Source organism: Taeniopygia guttata, chromosome 2, assembly GCF_048771995.1.
Source record: "Taeniopygia guttata chromosome 2, bTaeGut7.mat, whole genome shotgun sequence".
NCBI classification, from domain to species: Eukaryota; Metazoa; Chordata; class Aves; order Passeriformes; family Estrildidae; genus Taeniopygia; species Taeniopygia guttata.
In genome coordinates, this window is record NC_133026.1 from 65,506,761 (window position 1) to 65,526,597 (window position 19,837).

Sequence of the window (19,837 nt, forward strand, 5' to 3'; positions counted from 1 at the left end):
TTTGGGACCATTGTCCTGCTGTGTCGTACATCCAAGAGCTCACAGTGTCATGAGTAACAGTGGAACGCAGAGGGAAAGGGGTGGGAGGAAGCCATTTCTCTGTATTCCCACCCCAGGACAAGAAAAGTGTATTAATGCCAAAAGAAAATCAGCAGTGGGAAGGACAACAAGTATATTCTAAATAGCAGAAGGGGCAACAATTTGCACCTTCTGCATGAACTGTAAATACCTGCCTGGCTTCTGGGGTACAACTGATAGGCAGTCAAGTTCCTATACATTATTTTGGCTCCAGTAGTTGATATGGTTTCCAGTTACCTTCAGAGATAATATCTGTGCCAAGAGAAGGATTAAAAAATTAGGACACTGTAGAACAAAAACTGCCTGCATAACGTTAACTTGCTCTTCCTGCCCATATTAATTTTACTAAGCCTTATTTGCAATAATAGCCTTCAGCAACACTCCCACTTCATCAATGCAGAGTGGGGATTATAATAAACAAACAGGAGGCCACGAATGATGCAAGGATCTGGAAAAGGACAAAACAAAACCAAACCAAATCAAAGTGGCTGAAATTCTTTTTCAGGACAAGAATAAATGCCTCATATAAAATAATTTCTGTGCTGTTTACATATAAGTTTTTACAGCTAGTCAATGATTTCATTCTTCCTTCTGCTGTCTCCCTCTAGGTAACCTAGTGTGGGTTTGTTGAAGTGCTGAGCACTTCCAGCAACACCCAACATCAGCAAAAGCTGTGCTACAAATAAACAGGCATGAGATTTTCCCCACATGCCAGCTCAAAAGCAGACCAGAAGGGACAATCAAAAATCAGTTGAGACTTCAAATGTGTCTGTCTGCATCAGCCCTGTCACAGGTGAAGGAGGGATAATAAGATCCCTCCCCTTGTCTTGCTATGCAAACACAAACAGTGCTTAACTGGCTGCTGTGAAACAACTGGTTGGTCTAGTTGCATCAGCTCTCACACCCTGAAAATAAGGTTTGTGCCCTCAGCATCTGCACCCGTTTTCCCTGAGCTAAAGAGTCTTTATCTCTCTTATTCACAGCATTGTGGGGCCTTGTTGCTTTGAGGAAACATGCCAAATGCTGCTGCTGTAAGCCATGGTTTTGTGCACTGTTGGGCAGAGGCCTCCTGAGTGCCCCTCTCACCAGTCTGGTGCTGCAGTCTTTCTGCTGCCTGATGGCCTGACCATCCTGTTTTCCCTACCTCAAAATATATCTCAGTGTGTCTGTGGTTGTACATGCTAGAGAAGGTGTGGGAAGAGTGATCAGTGTTGAGTATCACAGGAAAAAGTGTTCAGTGTAGAATATTGATAGTATGCAGCGAACATGTAACGAGAGGATGGAGAGGAGGTCATAATGTCATGAGTGAGATTTTTCCATTCTCCTCAGGGAATGGATGAGCTATATCCAATTTTGTGACTCCGCATCACACATAAACACTTTAGGAACTGGACATACCAAGATTAGATTTGTATATAACCTTTTATCTGAACTTCAGTAAGTAGAAAACCTCATGTGTCCAACAGTAGTTCTGTTTTCTTTTGTGTGATTTTTGGGGTTTTGAAAAATAACCATGTCCACATTGCAGCTCATTTCTCCAAAGTGCATCATTATTGGTATTGCACAGATTTTTGGCACATTAGCACATGAAATTACACCTAGTGGGATATATGTGTATTTGTTTGTGTCATTTAACTTTAATCTGAAGAAAAGTCTTAGGTAAAGTACATGGAATAAGTTTGGGTTTTTTAATTCATATGGAATGCATATAAATCTTAACTGACACAAAGTGTCTCAAAAGAAAGTGTTTATTTAATGCATTGGGAAAAATAGAATAACAAAGATTGTGTTGACCAAATGGTTGGAGGAGGAAGAATTTCTTCTTGTACCTCATGGTTTGGTTATAGTGTAACACCCCTAGTTACCGCCCACCTATAGATATATCTCCTATTTAAGTGCCCTGGCCATTATGTCAGAGAGTCCTTTTTATGTCTGTCCTGAGGACAATTTCAGTACTTCACCCATACTGGCATTCAGCATCTCAGGAAAGAGATTAGAGGGAAAGTCTAATAGAGCAAGGAAGACTTAACCTCAGTGCAGGAGGATCAGGTTAGGGGGCACTTAAACAAAATGGAAATATCTTAAGTTCCCAGGGCCTGAGAGGTTGTGTTCTTGACTGCTGAGAGAGCTGGCTGATGTCACTGTGAAGCCATTCTCAATTAGCTTTGAAATATGCTGTTGACTGGGAGACGTTCCTGGAGACTGGATGAGACCAAGCATCTCCTCTATCTTCAAGGGGAGCAAGAAGGAAGGTCTGGAGAATGACAGGCCAGTGAGCTTCATCTTGGTCCCTGGAAAGGTCATAGAGAAAATCCTTCTGGAATTCATGTGGTCTCCAAAACCATGAAGATCAAAGTACTTGTGACTAATCAAAATAGATTTACGGACAGGAAATAATGCCTAAGTCACCTGATGGCCCTCTACAACAAGGTGACAAGCCTGGTGAATGAACTAGAGAAAGTGAAACCTAAATAAGTAAAAGGTTTTCCAAACTGAACATACATTGATTAGGCATTCATCTTGTACAGAACATATGAGAACTCTAATTGCTACTTGTTTTCATTTTTTACTTTCTAGTCTATTAGAACCACAGAATATGCTGAGTTAGAAGAGACCCATCAGGACCATCAAGTCCAAGTCCTGGCCCTGAACAGGACACAGGACACCCCAAGAATTACTGTGTCTGAAATTCCATATTGCCTTGAGCAATACTATATATGTTTGAATGTATGATATGTAGATATATATATACACATGTATATCTAAGGCCTGTATACATAGATCAGGTATATTTATTGCTCCAAAATTACTTGATTCCAAGATTAAGTCTTTCTTCAATTCTGAATGCTATGTGGTTCTGCAATGCTTGAGGATGTGATGTACATGAATCTATTACTACTATTATTATACCAGTTTGGAACCGCAGGATGACATATCTGGAATATTTTAATAGCCCTTAAGTTTGACAGCTGTTTTACAAAAAAGAAAAGGTAGTAGTCCCATATCCAGAGAACTTACTCTAACTGCAGATGATAAGCAAAAAATCAGAAAAACAGAACAGTGCAGCTAGGAGGAAGCTTATTTTTCAAAAATAATATGGTAGCAACTGTTACTACTTTGCTTTGTAATACAAAAGAAACCTTGCTTAAGTAAGGTTATATGTAACAAGTGCTGAGGCAGAATTGTGAACACATTTAAAGATCAGGAGTTATGTCCAAGTTAAAAGATGGAAAATAACAGAAAATATGTTCCAAATGAAATTATACTTGCAAAAGATATGCTAAGTGTTTTAATACTCCAGGCAGAGTATTAGACAGGGCTTGGAATGTTGGGAAAAGAATGCTAGGATCAGAAAGAAAGAACTCCAGGTTGATTTGGTGAAGTCACAGCAGATTTAAGGATGTGGATGGGGGAACCACACGTGCAGGTAATTTTCGTTTACAGGTATGTTGAAGCGAGGAGGCATGTGGCATGCTTAGAGTCCAGGAAAACAAAGAATTGTTAGTTTCGCCTAAACAGGGAGATTTTTAAATACTACCTAAAAGAAATAAAGAACTGGACTAGCTTTCTCTGACATGTCACTACAATGGTGGCACACCCATGGGAAACTGAGCTTCTGTAGTACTGGATTTACACACGTTTCCAGCAGTTTTAGAAACATTAACCTGCACACTACAAAGGAAAATTTTAACCTTATTCCAGTGCTAACAGCAAAGTTCATATCACAATTAAGGTTATCTCACAGTTCTGAGAGATATTATTTCCTCAGATTTCTTTTAAGTGGGAAGGGCCAGCTTTGATGTGCCAGCACCACGTCAACAGAGGGCAAGAGCCAAGGTCGGGTGGAATTCAAACCATGTCGGGCGTAGAATTGCTTCCTTGACTAAGGCCTAGATATTCCTGTTGTACCTTTATACGATCCCACTGGGGGGACGCGAGGGCAGGAATGGCAAGAGGATTAAGAAATCAGCTTGCCCCATCCCTAAATCTAAGTCATAGAGAGATGGAATCATTGAATGGTTTAGGTTGTGAAGGACCTTAAAGACCATCCAGTTCCAACCCTGCTGCTCTGGGCAGGAGCACTTTCCACCAGATCAGGCTGCCCAGAGCCTCGCCAGCCCGGCCTTATTACCCCTCGACCCGCTCAGGGCTCAGGGCTGCAGCCACCGCTACCAACCGCTACCCCCGCCCTCACACAGCCCTAACCGCCCCCCGCCAACACCACCCTGCCGCAGGGCACACCGGGACTTGTAGTCCTCGCTGGCGGGAATTGTCTTTCCACTCTGGGCGATGTGGTGGAAAATGAACTACAACTCCCAGCACGTCCCGCGTACCACCCGCGCCAGCGCGTTGCTCCGGGAGCGCTGCCCCGCCTGGCCGCCGGCTGCTCGGCGGCGGGAGGAGGAGCAGGAGCGGGGCCGCCGGCCCGGCCCGGGTTCTGTGGGCTGCCCCCGGCCGCGCCATGTGGCAGAGCATCGGGCTGACCCTGCTGGTGATCGTGGCCACGCTGGCCTGCGTGCTGCTCTTCATGCTGTGCGGTGAGTGCCGGGGCGCGGCGGGCGGCTGCTGGCCCGGCTGCGGCGGGCGCTGCTGGTGCCCCCCGCCCGCCCTCGCCCCAGCCTCGCAATCTGTGGTGGTTCCTCCAATCTGTGGTGGTGCCTCCAATCTGTGGTGGTTCCCCTTGGCTCGGATTGACTGGGGAAGAAAAGGGCACCGTGCCCCGGCCTGTGGGGGAGCGTGTGTAGCGTGCAGCGCCCTCTTCTCTTTGTTCCCGAGGCGTTCCCAGCCTTGATAGGCTCCTAGAGCCTTACTTCGGTGTTTAATTCGCTGTTTCCTCTGGAAATTAGGGCTTTTTTTAGTGATGGTACTCCTGAGCAGTCACCCTGTGCGGCTTCTACATGATGGGTCTGCAGTGCCCGTGAGTGCAGGAGGTCAACTTGGGACTGGCATCCCTCAGTTTCTGACATCTCTGTGCCAGAATTGACTGAAGACAGCACTTAGGAGGTTCTTTCTTATGTGGAGCGAGAGAGGGAGGCTTGGGGGGGACCTTGTCTCCCAGGACAACCAGCTGACAGGCTGTAGCGGGGTCCATCTGCTGTGCATGCAGTGAGGCCCGGGGGAAATGGCCTTAAACTGAGACAGGGGAGATTCAGATTAGGTATTAGAAAATATTTTTTCACTGTTGGAGTGGTCGGGGATTGGAGCAGGTTGTCCAGGGAGGTGCTGGAGTCACCATCCCTGGAGGTGTTCAAGAGGTGTCTGGATGTGGTGCTGGGAGAGTTTGTGATTTAGGGGTTACAATGGCAATACTGGGTGAATGGTTCGACTGGATGATCTTAAAGGTTTCTTCCAACCTCGATGATTCATCCAAGGCTTTTTTTTTCTTTTTTTTTTTTCTTTTCAATACGCGGAGAGAAGGATTATTTCAATGGAAGGGATGACTTGCAGGTCTTTTGGGAGTTCTCGGAAGAAACCAGCAGTGCAGTATGTGAATGTTGTGGTCAATATGCAGAACTTGCAGCTTGCAAAACAAACAAAAAACACACCAGCAAATTCGAACTATGCCATAACATGTGATGAGAGGCATGTGAGACTTACAATCACTTATAAAGCTACCTGGCACCTTGGTGTGTTTACAAGTGGTTTCTGAAAAACTGAGGGAGCAAAGTGAAGACTGATGTTTAATAGATTAAAAACTGCTAATTGTTGTCAAAATGACAAAGCATTGTGGAAAGATTTAGCACTATCAAGGGAGTGGATAGTGAAATGGGAAGTAAAATCCAGTATTAACATGTATGAAGTAAGGCACGTAGAAAGTGTGAAATGTATACACATGTAATTTGTATGCAGAAATATAATGGAATCAAACTGAGCTGCTATTATCCCAAAGAAAGGATTAGCTGAAGTAATTGCAAGCATTTCTCCAAAATTTCTCTGTAATGCTTTGTAGCTAGCAAACAGGCAATCAAACTTTAGAAGCCTGAAATAGAAGAGGAAATGTCATTATACTGCTATAGGAATCATCCATGTGCATGTGTCTCACACAGTGTATTTTCTTGTTAAAGTGTATTACTTCATTAAAAAAATAAAATCCTAGTTTCTTTTTAAAAAGACAGGGTTTCTGTAGCAATTCTTTGTTGAGTGCTGTGAAATTATTTCTGCATGAAGAAACTCTTAACAGGTTAGATCTGTCAAGCCTGGAAAATAGATGACTGGAGAAGGGGTGATGGCTATACCACTGAGTAGCAAGTCAAAAGTAAAGTGGGAAGCATTGTGAAATGTCATAATTACAGAGGAGTTGGAGTAAGTGAAGATAAATGGTCAAGCAACAGGCTGTGTCTTTTACACAATGGGGAAATAATTTGCAAGCTCATTAACAAGGAATATTTTGGATGTTGAAACTTCTGTCATTTAACATTCCTGGAAGAAAGGTTAACATCTTGGTCATTATCTTGGGTGAGGAAATCTGTGAAATACTGATAACTGGAACTGCAAGGCTATACTTTGCTTGGTCTGCTGCTCTTTTCCTGCATGTCCTGCACTGTCTGTTGTTACAGAATAAACAGTGGCCTAAGTAGATATTTATTTTAGTTTCCCTACCCTCATTATCTGTTGACTGGCCACTTTTCAACTTTTAGAAGATGTAGCATGGTAATTGCTAGGGCTTTTATATCTAAGTATGCATACAAGATATTTGTTTACTGTCTTGTTGAAAGTGTAATACAATTTTGCAACGTGCTGTTCACACTCAGAAACAAGCATAATTTTCCTCAGGCCCATCTGCCTTTGTCTGTATATGACAAATGGAGTTGGAATGCTAAGCATTAACTTTGTCTAATAACATAATAATTTGCCTAGTGCTTTCATGGTTAAAGAAAGCAGAAGTAATGAATAACTTTACTTTTAAGTGGCTTGTAAATACTTAGCTTGTTTGGAGTTATATATTGGACATTCATCTTGAATTTCATTAATATTTTGCTTTGAATTCTTAATTTTATTTTACTTTGATCAATGTCAGACTTTATAAAATGATTGGTAAAAGTCCCCTAGTTTCAGAGCACGGGAAGCTGACACATTAATTGGGTTTTTGGGGGAGGGATTTGAACTATCACCGTATTAGAAGTGACTCAGTGGGATTTGATAATGATTTATAGTATTTGTCATTAATTTTCCATCATTCAGCATTTATTAATTAATTAATATTGGTTATACCACTTAACACTTCACTTGCCATGGAAAATAATCAAGAAAAGCAGTGTCAGGACCACTACTGGGAAAAAAAAAAGAAAACTACTTTGAACTTAATTGTTTATCTGTGCTAGTGACAGGCAGTTTCCCTGGGAAGGCTGGAAAAAGTAGCGACCTGTAGGTGAGAAGGTGGAGAAGAAACTGCCTAAATGCTGTGTGTGACAGGATATGAGCAAAAGCCAGTCAATGTGACATACAAATTAATGGACAGGTCTGACATAGGAAGGGCTGGATATAATCTGGAGTAAGCCTGATCTGATGATGAGAATGTTTTGCAGCCATCTGACAAGAGGTGTTGAAACAGCATTGAGAGGAGGGGTTGAGAGTGTAAAGAACTGGGACTTGGATTTTGTGTGGCTCATAAAAGGACTCATGGTTGTGATTTCCTGTAGAGCGTAATAAACATAAATATCCAGGATCAGGTGGATTTCTGCTGCCCATCCACACATAATATGATAACTACTATCAAAACTTAAATAATGAGTAAAACATTCACTTTACCTTTTTTTTTTTTTTGATGTGAAAAGACAAAATTCAGAGCACAAATTATCAGAAGTTACTTTTTACTTTGACTGGTTCTTCAGCAATGTCAATTAGGCATTTATGTCTATAAATGTATTTTGTATAAATGGTTTGATTTCCTTTTCTTTAAAACATGTCTGAATGCTGGCGAGTGCTACTTTTAGTGTTAATCTGAATTAGTTAAGAAGCATGGGAGGCTTGCAGCTAGCATTTGTAAACTGATCACATCTGACACAGAAACCACTGAGGTAGTGTAAACAGCAAATTTTCAGTTGCTCCCTTAAAAGTGGGACTAAGATAACTTGCTCCCACTTTTTTCATTCCCACCTTTTCTGATTTTCTTTTTCTGGTGGTCGTATTGCTGCTTTTCTGTATTCCATGTACCTCTGAGATTGGAGGAACTTGTGCATGGTCAAAGATATAGGATGAAATAAAATACCAGCCAAGGCAAACTCTGGTACTGCTTACCTCTGTGTATTTGTTATATTTTCCCAGTGTAGTGATGCATGAAGCCAAGTGAAATTGCCAAAGTGCCTTCACTGGAACAGATGGAAGCATTCATCTCATTTGTCAAAAGAGGCTAATGAAATGTGGGTTGAGACATACAACCTTAAAATAAAAATCATGTAACTCTAAATGCTGAAATGAATGTGTGGTTCGCTTCAGAAATATGAATTCAGTTGCAGATGGGAAAATATTTCAGCTCTAAATTCTGCCTGAATTACTTTTCTTTAATGCTTTGCATAAACAGTTTTGTAACTATCTTCAATGAGTGATTCTTTGGAAATACCTTAACAGATGAGGAAGGTCATGCTTGATTAGACTACTTGTAAAGAGAAAATATCCTTTAATTTGAAAGTTGAGTTTACAAAGTGTTGTAAATGGGAGATAAGAAGAGAGCAAGTTTCCTTTTGCTCAGTCAGCAAGCAGCAAGTGGTAGTGTTGCATTAAATGTGAACAGGTTTATGGAGCTGTGCAGAACCAAGCAGCATGTCATCTGATGTCCCCTGTTCTCCCAGTGTCAGAGCAGTGCTTCCTTCAGGCTGATCCTCTCCAGCAAAGCTATCCACTAGGGCAGTATACTAGTGCTGCACTGTTTCAGAGATTCAGAGATGTGGATGAAGTGACTTGTAGCATCTCAAGATCCGTGCTTCTTTTTTTTTTTTTCTGCAGTGGACACTTCAGCATTTGAATATAGGCAACATTCACCATGGTGATACCCTAGTTTTAAATTAGTACCCATGTTTTGGCATGATAGGATCCTATTTCCAAATCAGTAGGGACACAGAAGTTAAATGATCTTGCAAGACTACACGTGAATTCCACAGCAGGCTCAAAACTGGAAGCTCAGTCTTCTCTGTGTTGTTATTGCAGTTACTGCATCACCATCCTGCCTTTCTTGGTTTCATTTGTGTTTCACATAAGAAAATCAAGTTGCTTTTACCCAGAACTCCATATTAACTCTGCGGTTTTTCTTCTGTTTGCTTTTCCTGATTGAGATAGAAGAGGAAAATGTGCTCCAAAAAAGAAAACTCAACTGTTGCATACAAGCCAGTGAAAGGTGAATTAAATAGACGGGCCTGAGGCTTGTTATCCCTCACTTTTGGAGTGGGAGTAACTTTGTAGTTACATCACTGTTTCTTTCCCCTTTACAAAGAACCAGGAGCTGATGTGGGAAGTAACAGAAAAAGTAGTTTTAATGAAGTCTAGTCAAACCATAAAATCTGATTAATATCTGAATTGCATGTATGTTACATACATCCTCCATGAGTTAGTCAAAGGCTTTGACTCACAGCCCCATCTTCACAAACACATTGCATCGTGATTTATTAGAGGGGGGTTGACCTACTGAATCCACATTCCCAGATGTGTCTTTGCATGGCATCTGGCTGTGGCATTTTTAAGTGAGATGCTTTCACCCAGCTTTTAATGAGTACTGCAAGCCTCTGCAAGGCTGGGAGCTGCTGTTCTGCCTGGCTGCAAAACACTGGTATCTTAGATTTTGCAAAATGGGATTCAGGTATATGCTACATCAAGAGTTGGATCCCCTGCTTTGCACTGCACTGATGTATGTTTGATCTGGCTTACTGCTTTGAGAAGCAACTTCTTTCACCAGTTAGTGTAGAAATATTATGTATCAGTCTGCACGTCATCACTGCTTGTTTGCTGAGGACAGGTTGTGGGTGTGCTGTTTGGCTTCCACAGACTCAGTCAAGCTAAGGATTATTTTGAAAGGTAAATCAAATAGCTAAAGAAAATAAAGCACGCACTGAAAGACTGATTCTAATCAAAAGAAGCCAGTAGGACTTCTTTGAGAGCAGCTTACCTGAACAGAGTGGAAGTGTTAAGAGATGCAAACCAAAGGTGTCATGTACGTGTCCAGGAAGAGCTCTACAGCAAAAAGCCCACAAAGCTAAACTAAGCCGCATACAGTCAAGAATGCCTAGAGATGCCCATTTTCCTTTTTTTGTGTGTGTGTATTTTAAAACAGTTTACAGTTATTTTCTTTTTTAAAACACAGTTATGTAACTTACAGTTCTTTAGTATGGCACAGTGATGGGTGTTACAATTTTGCAGTGTTTTTAAGAGAACAAGAAAATAGAAGATGCATTGTCTTCTGATTCAGAGACAATGTGAATCTGCCTCGAGGCTTTGTGTCTGTGTGTGTGGTTTTGTTTAATGATGTATTTAGCTGATATTGTTGCTGGAGAGATTTTTTTATTACCCAGAGTAACTTGTTCTTTAGTAGTCTGGTTATTCCCAATAAAATTCTTATTTATTTAGTGACATGGAGGCTCAGCTGAAGAGGCAGTCTTAACTTGATTTGGACAAGTATGTTTGTTTTGGGGATTTTTTTTTTTTAACTTTCCATCCAAGCTGGCATGTTAACTAGAGCAAGTGAAAGAAAGAAGTCTTTCTACTTTGATTATACCTAAAGGTCTCTGGTACAGGCTAGGAGATCTTGTGAGGTTTTTCATTCTGGTTTTCAAGCCCTCCCACTAATACCTTTGGCTTAGCCTGTTGTAATTTTCTTTTCAACCCACTGCATTGTGGTTTGTGTCACCTGTCTGTTACTCTGGTCTGTTTGTTTGGCTGCTAGAACCAGTCCCCTTGGCTGATTATTTACACTGTCTTGTTTGTATTCTGAAGCTAGACAGCTCCAAAATCTGTTTATGGTACTTGGGGTTTTGGATACTTAGCCCATTCTGCTCTGCTCTCTAACTCAAACCAAACAATGAAAAGAAATTAGTGCCGTTTTTCTTGAGAGTGCAAATGAACTTTGTATGTTTTATAGTATTTCCCCAACACATAGTAATTCTGGGCGTTAAGTAGCCTGTTTGCAGTGATAGAGGAAGTGTGTAGTTCACTTTATTTAGCTTAAATTAAAGTACCTCCTTTAATGGAATATTTATTTACAACAAATATACTCAAGTCATGCTTCCATAAAGCGCCCTAAAACCCTTCTGGGAATGCCTTGAATATTTTTGCCCCATTCTCCTCCCTCTCCCCTTTCAATGGAAGCAACCTTCAAAGTGCTGCTACCTCAATTTTTACTTCTAGTTCTGAAAGAAAATAGAAGCCAAACTCAGCCATCTATCATCATTTTTTTTTTCTAGGTGCAAGGGAATGTAATGCATTTGTGGGACAGTGGATTCAGTTTAATCACAAGTCATTTAGAGGGGTTATGTATCCATGGGAAAGAAAATATTTGTATAGGCTTTGGAATTATTTTAGATCATAAAAGGTTGTCATGTCATATAGAAGCTTTTCTTCAATTTCCTCAGGAGCAGAGAAGTTACTGAATTTTAAAAACTGCAGGATGTAAAAAGTATTCCAGGAAGAAGGAGATGGGTGGGATCTTGTTTTTATCATAAGGAATGGATTGCCCATATTGACTCTGATTACAGAAGAGGAAGAAATACAGAGGTGCTGTGATTATATAAGTGTTATTTATTTATTAGTTAGTTGTTAGTCTTTCTCCCCCCTTTCTAATATGTCCTGTTATACATTCCCAGAAGTCTGCTTCTGCTGGAAGCTGTGTAATTGGGAGGACAGTTTTTCCCTAGCTCTGTAAAATAGTGCTCTTATATCTGACTAGGTCAGCAGTATAGGCTTAAATAGCTGGAAAGACCTTCTGAACAGAGAACTGGGGATATTAAATATAGTGAAGGCCAGATGGGTGTCGGTGTTGCAAATAATGTTTGTACAGCATTTGTTTTCAAAGAGCTGTTAAAATTTTGCTCCACTTAACTGTATTTCACAGAGAAGTTGTATTCCTGTTTGGTAGGTTATTTTAAAATGAAGATTCTGGCTTAGGTTTAGATATATTCATATCTGCTTTTTTAAGGTTTTTTTTTTTTTCTTTTTTCTTTTTTTTTCTGCTACCTGTTACGGAAACACTTAGATAAGACAAAGGAGGAGGAGCAGGTTGATCTTAAGTATTTTTCAAGATAGATTCTAGAAATGTGGCTATCTCAGTTCTTTACTTGCATAATATTGGGACCTGGAGTATTTAGTGGTGGAACAGAACACAGATTTACCACAGAATGTTAATTTTACTTTAGTGGGATTTGGGCATGGTGAGGGATCTCATTGAATTTGGGGGATGTGGTCTTTTCATGAACATAAGGAAGAACTTGTCCATTTCAGAATAGGATTTATTATAAAATATATTAATTTGAGGATCTGAGCAAGTGTGATGAATGGTGATTATGTAATGCAACTTTTAAAATGTCATTTCCAGACTGGAGTGTTTGCTGGGTAAGGGGAGAAATTCTAGTGCTTTCACAGTGCCTGTGTAATGAATCCTGAGTCCTTGTTTGAGATGGAACCACAGGACTTCTTTTTTCCTGACAATTAAGACCTTTATCTGTGTGATGGTGATGGTGATCACCCACCTACTTGCTGTGGCAGTAGTTTGGAATGTGTAGGGCTTTTCCTGGAGCTTAAACGGTGCTTCTGGGTGAGGACGAACTTTCCAAAGTTGAATTGGTTTTTATAGGACTGTAAAAATGAGTGGATGTGCTGTGGAGGGCTGTTGGGGTTGGCCAATAGAGGGTGGGAGCCGATCAGATTTTTTTTCCCTCTTGTGATATACTTTGCCATCAAGCTGACTATCAATTTGTATGAAGTAACTAAGCAGTATCTTTTTTCTTTCTCCTACAGGATGGTATGTGGTCTGGCAATTGTTCTTGTCTAAATTCAAATTTCTGAGAGAATTGATAGGTGATACCGGGTCTCAGCAGGGAGACAACGAGCCATCAGAAACTGAAACTGAACAGGAAACTCCTCCCTCGCCTCATAGAGGGAGACAGAAATCGGCCCGGCAGCGAAGGGCCCCTGCGGAAGACACAACTTAAAGTACTCCACTGAACTTCTAAGTGAACTGTGAATGGTTACCACCTCTGCACTGTGTCCTTTGGTGGTGGGACCTTACTGAGAAACTGACCTAAGAGGTACCATTGATCCCAGTGGACCTTTACTTCTGAGCTACCAATGGATGATGCTACTACGATAGAGGTTCAGGGAGGGCATCAGCAGCAAGTCACAGAATACTGGAAGAAGGGAGGGGTGGAGAGAAATCTCCATCACAAAAATGCTGAGCTCCCGTATCTCCCATCTCAGCACGCAGAGGAAGAACAGGTCCTGGACCATAGGCTTAGCCTTCGCATTAGTCTGAACATAGTAAATATTTCAGACTTGAAATAGTTAATAAATTATTTTTTCTTTGCAGCACTGTAACTACATATAATGAAATTGAGTTTTATTTCCTTAGCTGTATATGAATATATATATTTTTTCAACCTTGAGAAAGCATGTGAACTAAAAAGATCAGTTGAAAGACTATCCTGCTTTAGAATGTATTCTAAAGTGAGATTTTAGTTAAGTTCTTGTATATATAAAAAGTATAAATTAAATATGAAAAATCCTACTAGGTGCACATGATTTGGAGGTTTTTATTATCTCCTCTTTTTTAAAAAAGAAGGAGATGCAAAGAAAGCAATTGGATGGCAAGACCTGTTTTCTTGGTTTTGGTATATAAGAAGGATTATAGTTTAAACAGTCCTGCTAGGCTTCTGAGTGTTTTTCCTGAACCTTTTGCTCCAAGTCCTGCCTGTGCCAGAGACGGGAATGTGCCTGGGTTATGCACTGCTCGCTGTTTAGTATTCTGAAGTGTCATCTTTGGTATTTGGATAATGAGCCCTACTCTTAGCTGTCTTAGTACACCTTTACATCAGGTATTTGGTATCTAACATAGCTTTTTTTTCCTAGAAGCGGGTAAGGCTGTCTTAGCAGTTTGTCACACATCGCTGGGACACTCTGACAGTGTTCCAGCAGGGAATTTGATACCTCATGTTTGCTGGAGAACTTGCAGATTTTTGCCAGTAATCAGCAGTTGCTCCTGTTTTCTCTGATGATGAGTTCCATAGCTATTTTGACATTGCACTTCAGAATGAAGAGCTCCACTTCTGTTTATCTAGAAACTCTGAAGATTAATGCATGAGATTTTGGAAGGACAAGGAGCATGCATGTACCACCTGTAATGTGTGTATGAGACCAACAAGTCTCATCTTGAACAGCTTCAGTTTTCTCTCAAAGTTTGGATATGTAGTAGTATTTGGATCATTGCTCCGTGGAGAAAAACTTAATCAGGACTTTAAAATCAGTCTTGTATTTTTAGCTTTTAAGAAGTTTAAACCTGTGGCTTCCAGTTTGCCTCACATAACTTAGTGTCACAATTTTCTCATGTGCTTATGTCTTGTCACATGGTGAGACTTCCAGTCTAGCAGTGCTATTTAAGTACTGGGACATTTTTCTTAAGAACTTAGCATCTTTGTCTTAAGCTTTGCTAATACAGGCTTACAAATAAAGATACTTGCTCTGTACTGACATAAGATATTGACACTCCACTGCGCTTCACTTTACCTAGCCTTTAGTGCACAGAAGACAGCAAAAGGCTGATGCCTATAGTGTCCCTGGCTAAGAAACAGTAACTTAGTTAGTCCCTGATTCTAGGAGCTGTGAAGAAATGTGAAGTTATGGCAGTATACATGGCTAGTTCAGGGTAGCTCTGAAGGTGCAACAATCAAGACTCTGCAGCAAGATAATGAAGGAGAAATCCGTGTGGGTTTGAATGCAGACACTGATCAAATATGCAATAAGATGGACGTGGAACCTCATGGACATGGGTAGCTCATCTGCTCTAGCCAAACAACTTCCTTCTCCCTTCCATGCTGTCTGTAGGTGTACATTTCACTCCCCAAGTTATTTTCAGTCTCTTTCTTTTCTTAAACAGCTGATGCTAATTTTTTTAATGTTGTTGTGATGTAGCTGCCGATTATGCTTTCTCCCTAGTGTATAACTTTAATGATCTTACTAGTAGCAGGCCAAAGGTGTATTATATAATGTGGTTTGGAAGAATTTTGAAATGCCAATGTCTTCTGTCAATGCTTAATTTTTCTTGAAGGAAACTGTAGTGAAATCTTTGTACGGGGCACTTCATGCAGACGTGTAAGAGCAAAGCTGCGTGTGTGGGACATGTGCTTGTGATAAGACCTGGGTTGTGATTACTGGCAGTCCAATATACTCATGTCTTCAGGTGTTCTTACTAATGTCCTTCTGAAGCGTTAGTGGTGGGTAAGCACTTAATTTTATATTCACCCATCCAAGTCTGAAACCTTATGAAGGCAACAGGTTGGTCTTGTTTTGTTTAATGGAATCTATGTTAAAAACTATTGCCTTATTGTTGCAGCTGTTATCTTGAATGTATTTTGGGTTCCTTTTTTAAATACAGTCATATCATCTTTGTTGCAGGGGCTGTGTAACTTCGAATAAGCAGTAATTTCCTGTGTTGTATTTGCCAGTGTTGCAATTTGTGATCACATTGCTGCTTAATATCAGGTTTTACACTGAACTAGACCTGTGTATGTCCTTCTGTTTCACTTAGAAATGACCAGCATAAAGAATGTGTTCAGTGTGGTCATTTGCTTCTTCAGTGTTACAAAACTGTACCTAAAGCTTCTGTGGATATCTGTTTTCATCATTACTGTTCTTTTAACTGACTGCACAGATGAAAAATAAAGTAACCAGACTTGATATGAATATTTGACCTGAGTGATTTCCTAATTACTTTTTTGAGTGGGATTTCATCTGTAGAGTTAGACTGCTTGTTTGAGTGTGAAACACTACAAAAGGGGATTGATCAAAAGTCACATTCTAGCTGGTGCAATACCTGCAGATGACTTCATTGTAAAGGGCAGGTTTGTGTATATCTTTCAAAGTAGTTGTTAATAAAGGTGTTTTTCCTGCCTTATACCTTGGAAGTTGTAATTTCATTTTAGCAACTAAAAAACTCAAAACAAACAACAACCCCCCCAAAAATCAAGCCACCTTCCCGCTCTGCTTTTTTTCCATCTACGATTGCTTGTAGACTCTAGTTTTTCTAAAATAAGTGTCTTGGTGAAGCAGGAAGTTCTTATTTTGGAAATGAAGATGTACAGGAGGAGGAAGGGAGAACATGCTTCATCCCTTACTGCTTCTGTTAAGAAAAATGCATACATTGTATCCTGGGTTATTTTATTTAATAATCAGACATTAAAAGAAGATTTTGAAGAAAAAACTGAAATATCTTGAGAGAACAAACTGTTCTGCTGTTGTCTTACTCTTCTCACTTTTAAAAACAGGCTACTAATGGAGTGCAGCAAAATGTCTTGGTGTTACGTGACTTGAGCACCCAGTCTTTTCACCTCAGAAAGTTGGATTTGTATATGGTGGTGTGTGTTGGGGGCTAATATAAGTGAGAACAATCAGTGATGGGCAACTGGTGTCAAGTGCATGTGAAATTCATGCTTGCTTTTCTTCTTTGGTGCTGATCCCAAAGAACCCCTTTGTGGTCTGTTCCAGTCGGATGAATAAAGGTGCCATTGTACAAGTTTGCCCCAAGTTCCATCAAAAGCTGTTCTAACTGGTACTGTAGGTGCTTGTGTGCTATCAGGGGTCTCCTGTGGCCTTGGGTCTATGTAATTAAAGTACACAATCTCTATAAAATACAAGCAGTGTTACATCTTGCTTGGGTTTTAACATGAACATTTTTTATCCGTGATCAGACTGGAAGTTGGCTGTGTTTTATGTTAAATATTTAAGACATGAATATTGCTGTGTTCCTCATGTAGACCAGAAAAGCACTTATGTTTTGATCATCTGTGGATGTTTATAATCACAGTGTTGTCTCTGAAAGCTGAACACTGAAAGCTGGATGGGAGGGAGACTTTTTGGCACTGCTTCACAGCGCCTGGAGAAAGGCTCTCATCTGGTCTAGGGCTAATGTTGATGTGTAGCAGTGGTGGACTCCACTTCAGGTAAAGGAATTATTTTCACAAAGGGGGACACTGCAACCAAGTACATCTTGGGCTTTATTTTCCATATGTTTCTATTTGCTGGGCTTTTCAGTTACCATAGTGGGAAATGAATAACACAGATGTTCCTTTAATTTTGGTAGCTGAGAAACTCTAATATGTAGGGAAAGATGGGGGGATAGGGCTGTAGTGTGGCCACTCTGGTCGTTGTTGAAGTATTGAACACATACTATTTGTGGTTTACCTGCCTCTGCTGGCTTGTTTTGTGTCACTGCCACTGTGACTCATCCCAAATGTTGGCAGTGTACTTGAACTGAGAAGGGTAAGATGCCATATCTGTGGGATCCCACAGTTGTGGTCTGAGAGGTACTTGCCTGTGAATCTTTCTCCCTGTGTCTGGGTATGCTGAACAATTCAGGCAGCTGACTCTATTAATAAACATCCAGCCTTCAATGCAGGTAACAGTGAAGTTTCAAAATGAGAAGTTACATGTAACCTATATCTTCCTCAGAACACTTCCAAGGAGAATACCTTTCTCTGTCTTGTCATTTTCCTCTCTTCTGCACTGGAGTATTTTAACTTTTTCTTTGGGGAGTTGAAAGCCTTCTGCCAGCAAATTTGTTTGTTCACAAATAACACAGGCTGTGGCTCAAAGCAAGTATTGCTACAACTATATGCTAAGTTGAACTGCTGGGGCTGTGTCAACACTGAATTTTATTAAAGTCAATCTAACTTCCTAGCACAGTGCCCTGCTCCTTCTCACTTGAGGACTTAATCAGGAGACTTCTGTCTTGGTGAGAACTTACTGCTTATTTTGGGTTAATTGTAGTTCCTGTGGCAAATGAGTCTTTTGATGCTAGATGATCAGCTGTTGGTCTTTAACATGTTTAAAAATGTTGGGTAACTTCCTTGCCCTGGTGGAATGCATCAAAATCTGTCCCTGCCTACCACTTATTTCCAACATCAGTGGTCTCAGTTTTTAGAAATACAGAGTTGCTCCCCCTGGAAAGACCCTGCTTTGAGAAGATCCACAGGAGAAGCAGGAGCTGCTGCCTGGTGACCTGCGAGGTTGCAAGAGGGCTGAGCTTGGTGCAGGGTGCAGGTGTCTGCAAGGCATAGGCAGAGGATGTGCTTAGCTTGGACATGCCAGGTCTGCATCCCCTCTGCAATGATGGAAAGCCTCTAATGCCCTCTCATGCTGGTGGCTGGATGGCCCCATATCTGCTGTGACTTCTGATCCTGGCACAACTTTTGATTTTTGGTTTTCCAAGAACAGAACCAGTCTGATCAACCTGTGGTGTCAGTGGGTTGGGGATATATTGGCAAACATGAACCATGTTTGGTGAGTACTACAGCCATGTGGACAAATGTTCATCTTTCCTCCAGGCCAGCAGAGGGGCCATGCCAAGGCAGGGAGCTGTGAATTTCACTTTGTGGCTCTGATTTGCCACATTTCACTGAATTTCTTTGTTAGCCTCCTTATTTTCCAAAATCACAGAATCATGGAATGGTTTGGGCTAGAAGGGACCCTAAAGACCATCCAGTTCCAACCCTCCCTGACATGGGCAGGGACACCTGCCACAAGATAGGGTTGCTCGAAGCACCATCCAACCCAGTATTTTCAAGAATGGGGCATCCAGAGCTTCTCTGGGCAAAATCACGAGGTTCATTTAACAATTGTGGCACTGAAGTACTAGCAGTGGCACTTCGCAGCCTTAGTTTTACATTTTCCAAAAGATTCATGTATTGAGGGTGGACTTGGTTTTGCGTTTCCTTTGTCTTTGCTTCCAGGATCTCCTCACATTTCTCCTGAGCCTTGAAGTGATGTCATGGATAGTGGAAGATGCTTATCCCTGAACCGGACACTTCAGATTCAGTCTGAAATACTAAATAAAGAGATAGTAAAATTCTGGAGGCTTTTAGTATCCAGTTTGGGAGGGAAGGGCGCTTGTCACCACTAGATGGCACAGGCCACCAGGCTTTGGAGACAGGCCCTTCTGGCAGGACCGATGCTGCTAGCTCCTTTGCCAGTGCTGTCGCTTTATTATTATTATTATTATTATTATTATTATTATTATTATTATTGTAATAAATAGTAATTCTGCTGTTATTTAGTGGGTTAGGAAGTACAAGGGCAGCTGCTTGTAGGTATTGAGCCTGCATACCTGTGGGAATGCATGGAGCCTCAAGTCTAAGGGCACTGGTGCATTGCTTTACTTTGTAAAGGAAAGTGACCTCAAAACTATCTTCTTCAGGGAGGGAGGTCTCAAAAATGCCAAGAGAGGTCTGCTTTTCTTAACTCTCACCGTGCTTGAGAAAGAAAAAGAAGCCTACAAAACACACCACTTCTTCTTAGGGTTACAAACATACTGTACCAGTGTCTACAGCAGTTTAGGCAAAGTATTGGTTTTGTGGAATTTTTCCCCAATCTGATGGCAAAGGCAAGCTGTCTGCTGTCCAGATCTCTTCAAAACCAGTTCTTGATGTTGCATCCTCATGCTTTTCACAATTGAGATGTGATGTGACATTCCATCCCATCAAAGCTGGTCTAAATCCTGCTAGTTACTGATCAGGTAAAACAAGTGCTTGTGATCAGCTTACTTTAAAACCTTCTCCCAAAGCCTAATATTAGT

The 19,837-nt window shown here is 40.9% G+C and overlaps 1 protein-coding gene and 1 long non-coding RNA gene across 2 annotated transcripts; one reads left to right on the forward strand and one right to left on the reverse strand.

The window, feature by feature from the left end:
* Positions 1-1,808: 1,808 nt before the first annotated feature.
* On the reverse strand, positions 1,809-4,538 carry LOC140682321 (uncharacterized). The gene is made up of 2 exons (XR_012053895.1): positions 4,413-4,538; positions 1,809-2,369 (listed from the first exon to the last, which is right to left on the reverse strand). It is a non-coding gene; the product is annotated as an uncharacterized lncRNA (long non-coding RNA).
* On the forward strand, positions 4,418-15,951 carry SMIM13 (small integral membrane protein 13). Its single transcript, XM_002186824.7, has 2 exons — positions 4,418-4,616; positions 13,015-15,951. Exons 1-2 carry the CDS (start codon positions 4,541-4,543, stop codon positions 13,206-13,208), a joined length of 270 nt encoding a protein of 89 aa, XP_002186860.1. The 5' UTR covers positions 4,418-4,540; the 3' UTR covers positions 13,209-15,951.
* Positions 15,952-19,837: the final 3,886 nt, after the last annotated feature.